This window comes from Nicrophorus vespilloides, unplaced genomic scaffold (genome assembly GCF_001412225.1).
Source record: "Nicrophorus vespilloides isolate i.1.1-1 unplaced genomic scaffold, Nicve_v1.0, whole genome shotgun sequence".
In the NCBI taxonomy this organism is placed as follows: Eukaryota; Metazoa; Arthropoda; class Insecta; order Coleoptera; family Silphidae; genus Nicrophorus; species Nicrophorus vespilloides.
The window spans coordinates 929994-944646 of NW_017096594.1; the positions used below are offsets into that span (position 1 = coordinate 929994).

General features: G+C 31.2%; 4 protein-coding genes across 4 annotated transcripts; all 4 read left to right on the plus strand.

Annotated features, from left to right (window-relative positions):
- Positions 1–326: 326 nt before the first annotated feature.
- On the plus strand, positions 327–1266 carry LOC108557475 (trypsin-1-like). Its single transcript, XM_017913995.1, has 3 exons — positions 327–400; positions 460–1010; positions 1072–1266. Exons 1-3 carry the CDS (start codon positions 352–354, stop codon positions 1216–1218), a joined length of 747 nt encoding a protein of 248 aa, XP_017769484.1. The 5' UTR covers positions 327–351; the 3' UTR covers positions 1219–1266.
- A 4255-nt stretch (positions 1267–5521) lies between these two features.
- Positions 5522–6453, plus strand: LOC108557473 (trypsin-7-like). Its single transcript, XM_017913993.1, has 4 exons — positions 5522–5571; positions 5624–5789; positions 5845–6244; positions 6301–6453. The coding sequence occupies exons 1-4, from the start codon at positions 5523–5525 to the stop codon at positions 6451–6453; spliced, it is 768 nt and encodes a 255-aa protein (XP_017769482.1). The 5' UTR covers position 5522.
- Positions 6454–8788: 2335 nt separating this feature from the next.
- LOC108557472 (trypsin-4-like) lies at positions 8789–9791 on the plus strand. Its single transcript, XM_017913992.1, has 4 exons — positions 8789–8858; positions 8911–9076; positions 9130–9502; positions 9561–9791. Exons 1-4 carry the CDS (start codon positions 8810–8812, stop codon positions 9774–9776), a joined length of 804 nt encoding a protein of 267 aa, XP_017769481.1. The 5' UTR covers positions 8789–8809; the 3' UTR covers positions 9777–9791.
- A 4289-nt stretch (positions 9792–14080) lies between these two features.
- On the plus strand, positions 14081–14647 carry LOC108557456 (trypsin-3-like; the record flags this gene model as incomplete). Its single annotated transcript, XM_017913962.1, has 3 exons — positions 14081–14125; positions 14183–14351; positions 14407–14647. Coding segments are annotated over exons 1-3 (453 nt in total), but the record flags the coding sequence as incomplete, so codon positions are not given.
- Positions 14648–14653: the final 6 nt, after the last annotated feature.

A 14653-nucleotide genomic window follows, 5' to 3' on the forward strand; every position in this document is an offset into this window, starting at 1 on the left:
GTTTATAACGAATTTGACGTAAATTTTACGATATAGTTAATTATATTATATTAATTTAAACTCAAACTTTATTTTTATTTAATATTTATTTTTGTGTATTATTAATAGATATTACTTAAAGATAATAGAAATTTTGCAAAATATTTAGGAATGACCTACGGATAGGTCAAATATCAAAAGATTATATATTTTATATAATTGCAATTGTTTTTTGTTTGTCTTATCGCAAATCAATTAACAATTTAAATCTATTTTTATGCACTAAATATATATAAAAAAAAGTAATTTTTATCTAATTTTTTGAGGTATATATACCTGGCAATTCTCAAATTAGGATACAATCAAGTGAACATGTTCTTGAAAGTAGCTTTGTTCACCGCCTTGGTGGCTTCCGTATCTGGTAAGTAGCAGTTTGTAAAATTAGTAATCAGAGATGCTAAAATTGTAGTTATATTGTAGCCTTCCGCCCAAGATTGGACGGTCGCATTGTTGGAGGTCATGACTCTAACATCGTAGACTTCCCATACCAACTGTCCCTCTGCTACAACGGTGGACACATCTGCGGCGCTGTCTTGATCAGCACCAAATTCGCCATCACCGCTGCTCACTGCACCAACGGACTTCCATCCCATGAACCCCTTACCATTCGTGCTGGACACTCCAGACTGAACGAAGGTTTCGAAGTCAACATTTCCAACATCATCCAGAACCCACAATTCGACCCAATGTATCTTGACTACGATATAACCGTCATCGAATTGGCCGAATACCTCCCAGTCACCCCTGAAGTCATTCCTATCTCCATGGCTAGCGCTGACTACCCAGAAGATTATGAAGCGATCGTCTCCGGATGGGGCGCTCTCAGCGAAACTGGCACCATCTTGTCCCCAATTCTTCAATCTGTTTCTGTTAAAATCATGAGCAGGGAGAACTGCTCCAAAATCTTCGCTGGAATCACCGAGCGTATGGTCTGTGCTGGTGCCATGGAAGGAGGAAAAGACGCTTGCCAGGTATGTTATATAACCTAGAGTGGTTTATACTTGAAGGTGTTAATACTTTGATTTCGTTTAGGGTGACTCTGGTGGCCCAATCGTTGCTAACGGACAACTTATTGGTTTGGTTTCTTGGGGATACGGATGCGCTCGTCCAGGTTATCCAGGTGTCTACTCTAATGTTGCTAGCATGCGCGACTTCATTGGTCAAAACACTGGAGTCTAAATGTATCCTCTCAGTAATAACTTCCAAATAAAAGTAAAATTTAACTTATCTGATTACTTGCATAATTTCATCCCAAACAAAACATTTTATTAATATAAATAGGTACAACAAAAAAAATAAGGAAAGGATTCTTTCAAGTCGTTTTTTGTATATTTGAAGTAAGTTTTTTATAAATTACGAAATCTATCAGTCATGTTCTTAGTATATACAATGTTATTAATGAATAAAATAAAAACTTTAGTCTTAGATACTCGAAGAATGTTATCATTATATAAGTGTGATAAACATAATTAGTATTACGTGCATCTTGACAATTTAATGATTGATAGAAAATTACTTAATAAAATTTATATTAAACCAACATAATTATTTAAAAATATCAACAGAAATAAATTTTAATAAGCGTTTTAATTAAATATTTTCTCGAAAATCGATAAATTAGAATTTAAATCCGTTTCGTTATCTCTGTTTAAAAGTCAATAACAAGCAAATAAAAAGCTAAGCGATTATAAACCAATTGCATTGTAGTAAATGTTTAACGATCAACTAATAATGAACATATGAAATGAACAAAAGAAAAACAGACAAACACGTTAAGCGAACTATTATATAAATGTGACTTTTTATAGCACGGGATAATAGTAAAAGTATGTTAAAGTTCATGTTAACTTCAATGTTATTAGCCGTGGCAACAGGTACGTAAAACACCAATGTATTCTATATATTTATATTGTATTTTGTAGCGCTTCTACATCTACAGCCCTTTGGTGGTAGAATTGTGGGTGGAGAAAATGTGATGATTGAGGAATTTCCTTATATGGTAGCATTACATAACAAAGGAAATCTCTTCTGCGGAGGTTCAATTATAAGTGAAAATTTTGTAATCACTGCTGCACATTGTGTGAAAAAAATGTATTCAGATATAATAAAAAAAAAACTATAAATTAATTAACTAAATTTGCAGAGTTGAGGTTGAAGATCTTACCGTAAGAGCTGGAGCAACTTATAAAGGAGTTGGAGGTATACTTATTGAAGTAGAAGAGATTTACAAGCATCCAAAATACATAAATACAAGTAAAAAATATGATATCAGTCTTTTGAAGTTAAGTTCTTCTCTATCATTCTCATATGGAATTCAAACTATAAACTTACCAGATGCTGGTTCTGCTGTGAAGGTTGGTACGGATTGCATAGTTACTGGTTGGGGAATGGTGGCGGAAAAAGGGCTATTCTCAAAACAGCTTCTAGCTGTTTACGTGCAAATTATATCCATGAACGATTGTAAAAATAGATTCCCCCGTAGTACCCTAACGGACCAAATGATTTGCGCTATGGCGCCAACCGCAGGAAAGGACGCCTGTCAAGTAAATTCGCATTTTATTTTTTGCAATAAATAGTAGTTTGCTTATTTTAGGGTGATTCTGGTGGTCCTTTAGTTTGCGATGGAAAATTGGTGGGTCTTGTATCATGGGGTTCCGGATGTGGACGTCCTGGTAAGCCTGGCGTCTATACGAACGTCAGAAAAGTCAGAGATTTCATCAAAACAATTACCGATGTTTAATTACTTAAAGAATTGTATTGAAAAATATAATTCAATTAATTATTTACTATAAAAAATATCCTCAAGTATACATTGATAACGAAGAAATGGTGATTCAATCTTAGAAATCCATCCAGAACGCACAGTCTCCAAATTTTGACTGTTTCTCAGTTCTCGTGTTTTGCTGAGCTTATTTCCTCCAAAAATCCAAGAATATATGTAACCTTGATACGTGTGGACAACAAATTTCATATATTAATTGTGTATTAATTTCCCGTGTTGTTTGAATTTTTTCCCGCAGTTTTGTATTTTGCTAGGTGAAGTATATATATACATTCTCAAGTATTTTTTTTGTTGTACTAGGTCTGTGCTAGGTAAAGTTTATATGCATTTGCAAGTATTTTTCTTGCTTCAATTTTTCGAATTAATTAATTTTAATCAACTTTCACACTTTTGAAATGAAAGTTGTAGTCAAAAAAAGCTACGGAAGCAGTTTGCGATACTTGTGACGTGTGTAGTGTAAGCTATAACTCAGAGAACTGCTGAAAATAGGTTATCCAAGTTCAAAAATGGCAATAAAGATGTCCATTCCAGGAAGGCAATTGTCTTCTTATGGTGAGAGTGTGAAAGTGTAATCTACTGGGGAATACTGGAGAAGAATAAGACTGTTGACAAGGAATACTTTCTAGCCCAACTTCATCGCGTGATGAAGCAATTCTGCAGAAAAGGACCGATCGACGTGGTCAAGTCATCCTTCTCCACAGAAATGCACGCCCAAAAACCGCAAACATCGTCAAGGTGGTTCTGAATCATCTGGAATGGGTGTTCTATCGCATACTCTCCGGACCTTACTCCTACGGATTATAACCTTTTTGCTCCATATCGAATCAAATAAAAGGTGTTATTTTCGGCAACGATAAAGACTGAAAATTGTCTAAAAATTGATTAAAATTAATTAATTCGAAAAATTTAAGCAAGAAAAATACTTGCAAAAATTAAAATACAAAAAAAACGGGAACTCATTACACAACCAAATATATGATATATTTATATAGTACAAAATCTGGTTATCAGAGATTCTGTTAACCAAAATATGATAGTATATTTGTTTTCTATAAATTACAAAATGTATCTCTCATATTCTTTGTATATATAATTAAACAAAACTTTAGTCTTAGATACTTGAAGAATGTTATCATTATATAACTGTGATAAACATAATTAGTATTACGTGCATATTGACATTTTAAAAATTGATATTAGAACATGAATTTAAAAAATTATAATAAACCAATATAATTATTTAAAAATATTAAATGAAATAAATTCAACTCAAAATGTATCTAAATTATGAAGAACGTTCCACTAAATTATACAAATTTGTGTATATTATAGAAAATATTATTAAAGTTTATTATCCAATATTATGTGTACATAAATAAAATGGATTAATTATATTAATAAGTGATTTAATTAAATATTTTCTTGCAAAGTTAGGATTTAAATCCAATATCACTGTTTTGAAGTCAATAATAAGCAAATACAAAGGCTAAACGATTATAAACCAGTTGGATTGTAGTAAATATTTAACGATCAACTAATAATGAGAATATAAAATGAACAAAAAAAATACATTAACCGAACTCTTATATAAATGCGATTTGTCATAGCTCGGGATAACAGTGAAACTATGTTAAAGTTCATGTTAACTTCAATGTTATTAGCCGTGGCAACTGGTATGTGAATCACTAATTTATTTTATATGTGTATATTGTATTTTTTAGCGCTTCTAAATCTACAGCCTTTGGGTGGTAGAATTTTGGGTGGAGAAAATGTTATAATTGAGGAATTTCCTTATATGGTAGCATTATACAAGAAAGGAAATTTCATCTGCGGAGGTTCAATTATAACTGAAAATTTTGTAGTAACAGCCGCACATTGTATGAAAAAAATGTATTCAGATATAATAGGAAAAAAACTAAAAATTATAAATTAATTAACTAAATTTGCAGAGTTGACCCTGAAGATCTTACAGTGAGAGCTGGATCAACCTTTAAAGGAGTTGGAGGTATACTTATTGAAGTTGAAGATATTTACATGCATCCAAAATATATAAATACAAGTATAAATTATGATATCAGTCTTCTGGAGTTAAGCTATCCTCTACCATTCTCATATGGAATTCAAACTATAAACTTACCAGATTCTAGTTCAGATGTGGAGGTTGGTACCGATTGTATAGTTACTGGTTGGGGAAAGGTGGCGGAAAAAGGGCAATACTCAAAGCAGCTTCTAGCTATTCAAGTGCAAGTTATATCCATGAAAGATTGTAAAAAGAGATTTCCCCATACTAGACTAACAGATCAAATGATTTGCGCTATAGCGCCAATATCAGGAGAGGACGCCTGTCAAGTAAATTCGCATTTTGATTTATGCAATAAATTATACTTTGCGTATTTTAGGGTGATTCTGGTGGTCCTTTAGTTTGCGATGGAAAATTGGAGGGTCTCGTTTCGTGGGGTTTGGGATGTGGCCGTCCTGGTATGCCTGGCGTTTATACGAATATCAGAAATGTCAGAAATTTCATCAAGACAATTACTGATGTTTAATTTTTTCAAGAATTATATTAAAAAATAGATTATTCGTGAAAAGATGCTCCAAAGCTTTTGCTTATACGTATTGCATTGTTGATAACGCGAGAAAATATTTAAATAAGATAAGATAATTATATTAAAAATGAAAAATTCATGGTTAGTTAGTTAACATGTGGTACGTCACATCAACTGCTTCCTTTTTTACTCTAATTGTAGCTGGTAAGTAAAGTATATTATCCTTTGGTATTTAAAATTAATTTGCAAGATGAAGGTCAGGCTTTCCTACCTCAGTTAGGAAGCAGGATTATAGGTGGGGAATCCTACGACATCGAAGATGTTCCATATCAATTGTCCTTGGAGTATTTAGGAAGCCATATTTGCGGAGCTTCTATACTGAGCAAAAGTTTCGCAATAACAGCAGCTCATTGCACATATGGGTAATAATTTGTTTTGTTTTTCTATATAAATAGAAAATTAATGTTTATTTTATAGAGTACGTGCTGCGCAACTTAAAGTTCGAGCCGGATCTGGTATTGTGGAACATGGAGGTCAGCTAATCCCAATATCAAGAATCCATCAACATCCTGATTACAACATCATAAACTTAGACAATGATATATCGATTCTGCTACTAAAAGTCCCAATTAAATTGAACTTTAGAGCTCAACCAATAGCTTTACCTAATTGGAGTGAAACCATTAAAGTTGGCACCACTGCATTCGCTTCCGGATGGGGAGTCATCAAAGGTACAGACATGTTTCCTATAAATTTACAGGCCATAACTATCAGTATCATTGGTCATGATACCTGTCAACTGCTCTATGAGAACGAAGATATCACTCGAAATATGATGTGCGCTATATCGTGGATTGGCAAAATGGACACGTGTCGAGTAAGTTATAATCATGATCAAACTAGAGTTTCTTTCTTAATTTACTTAAATGATAGGGTGATTCCGGAGGTCCTCTAGTATCGAATGGTAAATTAATTGGTATTACGTCTTGGGGTTACGGATGTGCACGTGACAACTTTCCAGGTGTTTACACAAACGTTCAAAATTATCGAGATTTCATCTGGAAAAAGACTAATGGATTATTGTAATAAGTTTCTTATCAAGTTATCGAATTAATAAATGATTATTTAATATATTGTGTTTACAATTTATACATTTTGAATGTTTCTAGGAAGTTTAAATTAGCGGCGATAAGCCACTGATAGAAAGGTAAAAATTTCTAGTTTTGATTAAATATGTTGTTCAAAATGCAATCAAGGTTATACTAATATTAAATTATATCACTTATTATCATACTTGACTGATGATGTTTTGTTGTTTTTAATCATTATGCAACCAAAATGTACACATGCATATATACAAAGATTTAATAAATAATATTTTTTTATTGATCAAAAATGCAAATAAGGTACTGAGGTCTGCATTAATAGGTACATAATATATGTATTAGAATTCCGAGGAAGTTAGAAGTTTGTTACATACATAATATTGAACCAATTGTATTTAAAGGCATAGATTATCTTTCAAGGAAAGAAACTATTTAGGGTTTGAGATGTGTTATTTAGATGTAAATTTCTGCATTCTGAAACCATAATCATAGAATGGACAGCAGATTGATTTGTAGATGGAAGTTTTACACATTGTGCATATTTCGGAACTACGATCGATCGAAAATTACGCGATCTCTCTGGACTGTGTCATCTCTGACACTAAGCTGAGCTAGGATAATGTTGAAAAAAGATTTATGTTAAAAAGAGGTGAGCCTTGCATAATCACCTGCAGAGGGGAGAAGGAATTGCGGATTTTAGTTTTACTTAATATTTGTTAAGATATACGTATTTGCTTCGGAATATTCCGTTGTATCTTTTTTTTTCTAGGTTTAGATAAAAGAGATAGAACTATTAACATAAGTATAATTACTTGATTAACCATGAAGCACGTCAGATCATCATGTTCTTTTTTTACATTGTTTTTTTATATTACCATAGCTGGTAAGTAGCTAATTTTATTATATTGGCAATAAAAATAAATTCCATATTACAGTTCAAGTTATTCTACCTGCATTAGGAAGTAGTGTTATGGGTGGGAAATCCTACGCCATGGAGGAAATTCCATATCAATTGTCACTGGAATTGCACGGAAGTCACTTTTGCGGTGCTTCTATACTTAGCAGATATCGTGTAATAACAGCTGCTAGTTGCACATTAACGTATATTTTTAATATATTGTTTTATAAATATATGATTATTAATATTTATCTTTTAGATTTTCCGCTAAAGCATTTAAAGTTCGAGTTGGATCTAGTGTTAAGGGCTACGGAGGTCAACTAATCCAAGTATTAAACATTCGCCAACATCCCAATTATACAAGGAGGAACTTTGATAATGACATATCCATCTTAACACTAGAAGTACCAATTCAATTTAACTTGAAAGCTATACCAATTGATTTACCAAATATTAGTGAGACACTTTTAGTTGGTGACACTGCATTTACTTCCGGTTGGGGTAATACAGGTACAGATAACCTGCAGGGAATGAATATAAAGATCATAGATCGTGACACGTGCATGAGCTTATTCCAAAACAAGACAACAATTACTCATAATCTTATCTGCGCCTCATATATTGATGACAAAAATAGCACATGTGCAGTAAGTACAGTAAGTTGTAAAAATACAGACTTTTCATTTAACATTTATTCACAGGGTGATAAAGGTGGTCCTTTAGTATCGAATGGTGAATTAATTGGTATTACATCTTCGAGCATTGGGTGTGGTAGTGGCAACATTACAATTATATACACAAAGGTTCAAAATTATCTAGACTTTATTTCCGTTCAGTCTAACGGAGGTTATAAAATTGCTTTAAACAATATAACTTACTTTTTTTGTTTACTTCTAATAATATTTAATTGATGATCTTTTGTAATTTGTCAAACGATATAAAAGAGTAATTTAATTAGTTATACCTCGATATTTTTAACATTATTTGTCTGATGTAGTTTATATTTTGTTGCTAATTAATGACTAGTATATCTTTCTTTTATTTAGATCATTGTACGTTCATTACATTTAGATAAAATAAAACAAAAAATATGAAATAGTGCAAAAGGACTATTGATCATATATCTAACTATTATTACATGTAAATGATAACAAATAATATTTACTTTTTATTAAAAGTTTATTTTTATTTTAGTTAAATTAAATAAATATTACAGCTGCGGGAAAATACCTGGAAAATTTGGATGTAAAAATAAAAGTGACTAATTATTCTTAAAGTAAATAGTAGCTAATTAAGATGTTTTATGATGACTCATTCATGTAAACATGTAGTAATATATCACTCGGAATTAATTCAATTTTTATTGTCTGAAACAAAGAATAGATAAGTATACTTATGCTAATAAATATACGAAGTCAGGGTTCTTTCTATTAGTATCATGGGGCTTTTCACGGCAACTGGTTACTTTCTAATAGTGCTTGTTACTGGTAAGTATTTTCCATTATAACTTTTCACTAAGACCTAACATCCAAGTTGCAGTTCGGGCTAACTCACTTGAATCAGGAAGCAGAATTATAGGTGGGGTAAACTATGGCATCGAGAAAATTCCGTATCAATTGTCCTTGGAAAAGTCAGGAAAACACATCTGTGGAGCTACTATACTTGGCGAAAAACGTGCAATAACAGCCGCTCATTGCACATTTGGGTACCAATTATCTGGATCTTATTAATATAGTATTATTAACGTTTATTTCTTAGAATTCCTGCTTCTGAACTTAAGGTTCGAGTAGGATCTAATCAAATACAAAACGGAGGTCAGCTTATCCAAGTATCAAATTGCAGTCAACATCCCAATTTCGATAACATAACCTTAGAGAATGACATATCAATTCTGCTACTGGAAAACTCTATTAAAATGAACAAGACAATTAAAGCAATTGATCCAAATTGGAAAGATGCAATTAAAGTTAATACTACTGTACTTACTTCCGGCTGGGATGGAAATATATTGCATGCTCTCAACCTCAGTATCATTGATCGTGACACATGCCAAAAATATTTCACTATGGTAAGATTAACTAACAATAAGATTTGCGCTACATCGAATGATACCAAAAATGGACCATGTGAAGTAAGTAAATTTTCTTCATAATAAAACTACAGTATTTACATTTTTTTCTTATTCGCAGGATGATTCCGGCAGTGCTTTAGTATTGAATAATAAATTAATTGGTATTACATCTTGGACCAAGTGTAATTCCACCAATTTTCCAACTATATTCACAAACGTTCAAAATTATGAAGACTTCATAAAAATATACTCTAACGGTGTTTTCAAAATGTCATTAAGTAATATCGCTTATTTTATTTGTATACTACACATTATATTTAATTCATTTAATTGATCATATTCTATTAATATTGCAATCAATATTAAAGTTTAGTTATTAAATATTTTTTCTTAAAGATAGTTTATTTTATATAGTTAATTAATCTATTCCTGAATGTCCAGACATTGTTAATTATATGATGTTATTATCAAAATATTTTAAATAAAAATAAAAAAGTGTTTTATGTTTCCATGAAGTATGTTTTAAAAATTTTCAAATAATAATGCGTATACGTAATAATGCGTATACCTAATGCAGCGGTCGGCAACACGGAGCAGCATACGGCTCTTTTGATGAGAAATTGCTTTCATTTTAAACTCTCATCCTCGTAAGCTCCTGAATATTCATTTCAATAGTATTTTGTATGTCAAATGTTCATTTTACTAGAAAAAATCATTCCTTAATTAGTCAAATATTACTTGGAATCCCGTGATCTTTTTGTCAAATTTTGATGCGAGTGTATAATTGTATTATTTGCTTCAATTTTTCTCGGAATTATATATGCAATTTTAATAAAAAAATGTTTGTTAGTAAATATTTAATATTGTAATTTAATGTAATTTAATATTTCCAACTAAGTGGAAATATTAATTAAATAAGATAAGGATAATTCTACTTATGCAATTACTAAATTAAATAAGATACGTTATAACAGCTTAGTTTTTCTTAACACTGATTATAGCTAGAAAGTAGGTTATATTATAATTATGAATATCAAATGATTTTGCAAGATGCTATACCTATATTAAGAAGTAGACGTATTAATGTTCATTAATTTAAGAAATTCGTTGCCCAACTTCAAGTTAGAGATGGATTTTGTGTAGTAGAAAATGGAGATAAGTTAATCCAAGTATCAACCATGTGCCAACACCATAATTTTAATAACATAACCGTGTATGACGTAAATTGAAATTTAATTAACATAATAATTTCATGAATGTATTATTTTTTTATTTTTAGATTCTTTAGGTAATGGAATATTCTCCAATCTTCCAATCTTCTTTTCCGTGTATCAACCTAAAGAAAGTATGTAGAATTTCTTCATCTTCCAAATATAAAACTATATAATTTTTAAATTGCAATTTATCTAACCCCTAAAATATATTGAACACCATCAGTGCTGGAGCACGTTATAATGTATACTGGTTTAATTATTAAATATCTGAGTTAATATATAAAAAAACATTTCTTAATAAAAAAAATTGTCAACTAAGTCATTAAGACCAGTGACCCCAATATTTTTTTTTAATTGGAAAAGGGGGTCGCGGATCAAAAAGTTTGAAAACGCTGATCAAAACTAATAAGACATTGTTAGTTGTTTTTCATGTATTAACATTTCTAAGAGAATTGTAATTTTATTTTCTTAGAAAAAAAGGAGATTATGTTTTTCTAAATAATTTAGATGCGTATGATTCGTAAATTTTCATTTAAAATATAACCGCATCTATTTATAAATTAGATAAGGAAAAGTATATTAGTACACAATATGAGAAAGCCATTTGGTGACTGGTCATTTGAACATGAACTTCATTACAGTTAATGTATCTTTTTTATCATTTATTATAGCTAGTAATTATTTTTTATTATACTGTTGAAACTAAAATTAACTTACTAGGTGCAGTTCAAGCTATTTCACTTGAATTTTCAAGCAAAATTATCGGAGGGAAATACTGCGATATCAAGGATAATCCATATCAACTGGTTTTAGAGCAATCAGGAAAACACATTGGCGGGGCTTGTATAATTGATGAATATCATGCAATAACAGCAGCTCATTGCACAGCTGGGTAGCTTTATATATTCCAAAAAAAAAAAAGAAATATGTTTATTAAGATTTATTTCTTAGGAAACGCGCTGACCAAATTCAGGTTCGAGCTGGAACTAGGTGTGCTTTAGACAATGGTCAACTAATCCAAGTCGCAACCATCCACGAACATCCAGACTACGACAAAATCAACGGTGATAATGATATATCAGTTCTGATATTAGAAAAACCTATTAATTGGACATCTATGTCTAAGCCAATTGATTTACCAAATAAAAATCATACCATTAATGTTGGTACCGAAGCAAATTTTACCTGCTGGGGAGATATTTCTATAACTGCAGATTCTCACTGTCTACATTATTGATCATGACACTTGCCAGAAAGAACACAAGCATATAACAATAAATGACAATATGATCTGCGCCTTTGCAAATTCATGCAAAAAAAAGCCCATGTCAAGTAAGTTATATCAATAATTTTTACTTCAATTTTTTTTTCAAATTATTATTACTTAAAGGGAGATTCTGGTGGTGCTCTTGTATCAAATGGGAAACTTTTAGGTATTTTATCTTATGTGCGTAGTGATTTAGGCGGGCATATTCCAAGTATATACACAAAAGTTCAAAATTATCAAGATTTCATTTTGAATGGAGTTTTCAAAATGTCAATAAATACTATTGCTTTATATATTTGCATGCTTCAAATTTATTTATTGCAACAGCAAATTACAAAATAATAAACTCAAGACAATAATATTATGGCTTATCTTTTTGCATCTTACAAATCTAAAAAACATGTTTGTCCTATACGATATTAACAATAGTATTTTTTTTGTAGATAAAAATAAAATGGTTTTAATTTAAAATCCCACTTTCCTTATATTGTGACCAAATTTCTTCATGATATTTTAACAGTCATCAATTATTATTGATACAGATTTTTTAGTAACAATAATTAAATAATTAGTTCATAAAATTTATTTTGCGCAATTCATATTTAGTTTATTTTTAAATTGGTCTATAATGAATGTAAAATGATCGAAGCTGAATAATACAAGTTAGTCTTGAGAGATCTATGGCTTGTAATAAATATTCAAGTTTAAAAAATATCAAATATTTATTTAATTTTATATTTATAACAATAACAAAAGTTTTTATTATAATAGATAAGGTTATTATGATGATGTAATTGCTAAATTAAAGATTTGGATGCTACAGTATTAATGATGAGGTATGTGGTAGCAGCAGTGTTTTTCGTAGCACTGATTATAGCTGGTAAGTAGCTCATATTATAATTGTGCACTTAAATTGATTTTGTAAGATGCAGTTCAGGCTATGTCTCCTACATTAACAACGAGGATTAAGGGTGGAGAAGCCTATGAGATTGATAAAATTCCTTATCAATTATCTTTGGAAAACTTAGGAAGGCACATTTGTGGAGCTTCTATTTTGAGCGAATATCGTGCAATAACAGCAGCTCATTGCACTTTGGGGTATCTACTTATTATTTATTATAAATATATGGTTATTACTGATAGTTTCTTAGTATACCCTCTGCCAATCTTAAGGTCCGAGCTGGATCTAATACAGTGGGTCGTGGAGGTCAGCTAATACAAGTGAAAACCATCCGCCAACATCCAAATTTCAACAAAACACCCGCTGATAATGATATATCAATTCTTCTACTAGAAGTTTCTATTCAATTAAATTTTAGGGCTAAACCAATTGAATTACCATCTAAGACAGATACAATTAAAGTTGGTACTGTTGCGTTTTCTTCTGGCTGGGGTATCTTCAAAGGTGTAAACATATTTCCTTTAAACCTGCAGGCCATGACTGCTAAGATCATTGATCGTAAAACATGTCAGAGTTACTTCAGTGCAAAAGTCACAAAAAATATGATCTGCATTTTATCGGATAAAGGAAATCAGAGAACATGTCCAGTAAGTTTTTCAGGATCAAAATTAAGATTTTTCAATTTTCTCTTATTCACAGGGTGATTCTGGTGGTCCTCTAACATCTAATGGAAAATTAATAGGTATTACATCTTGGGGAGACAGGGATTTACATAGCAACTCTCCAAGTGTATTTACAAAGGTCCAAAATTATTTAGACTTTATCTGGGATGATACTAATGCAGCTTATAAAATATATTTAAATCAGATTACATATTTTATTTGTTTGCTTCACGTAATACTATATGATATTTTGTAAGTTTTTTAAGTTTAAATAATACAAGAAACACTACTATTAAAAGAAGCCTAAATGTGTATACGTATAGATGAAAATCCCAGAAAATATTAATATAAATCAGCAAATATATTGTATAACTAAATATTTTGATGAATTCTACTTATCTGTTCATAGTAGTAAACAGTTTATCTATAACCGTGATTTGAAAAAAATGTAAATCTTAATTAATATTGCAATATTTTGATTAAATGCTAGATAAATAATCTAATGTGTATTGAAAGAAAAATATTTACTTGCCGATAAGATTGATGTGTTCAGGTATATAAGGGTGTGCGAATTATTTCAAATCAGAACCGAAATCATGAAGTTCGCAATTGTAGCTTTGATCGTGGCTGTTGCCTCAGGTAAGATCTAACTATAAAATATTATATAACTTATCTCAAGATATTATTGTATTTTAGCCAACGCTTTGTTCCCACCAAAATTGGATGGTCGCATCGTTGGTGGTGAAACCGTCGACATTGAGGATTTCCCTCATCAATTGTCCCTGCAATACTATGGAAGTCACATCTGTGGCGCTTCCATCATCAGCGGAAAGTTCGCCCTTACCGCTGCTCACTGCACCGATGGGTAAGCTATATAATATCATGGTTGTAATTGTTATATAATAATTGGTAATTTGCAGAACTCCAGCTAGCGTACTCAGCGTTCGTGCTGGATCCTCCATCCAAGGATCCGGTGGACAAGTTGTGAAAGTTGTTAAGATCCACCAAAACCCAAAATTCAACGGCCGCACCATCGACTATGATGTTTCCGTTTTGGAATTGGAATCCGAAATCAAAATGGGAGCTGGAGCTTCCGCCATCCCTCTACCTAAAGCTGGTGAAAAGGCCGAAGAAGGTGATGACTCTGTTGTTTCTGGTTGGGGAGCA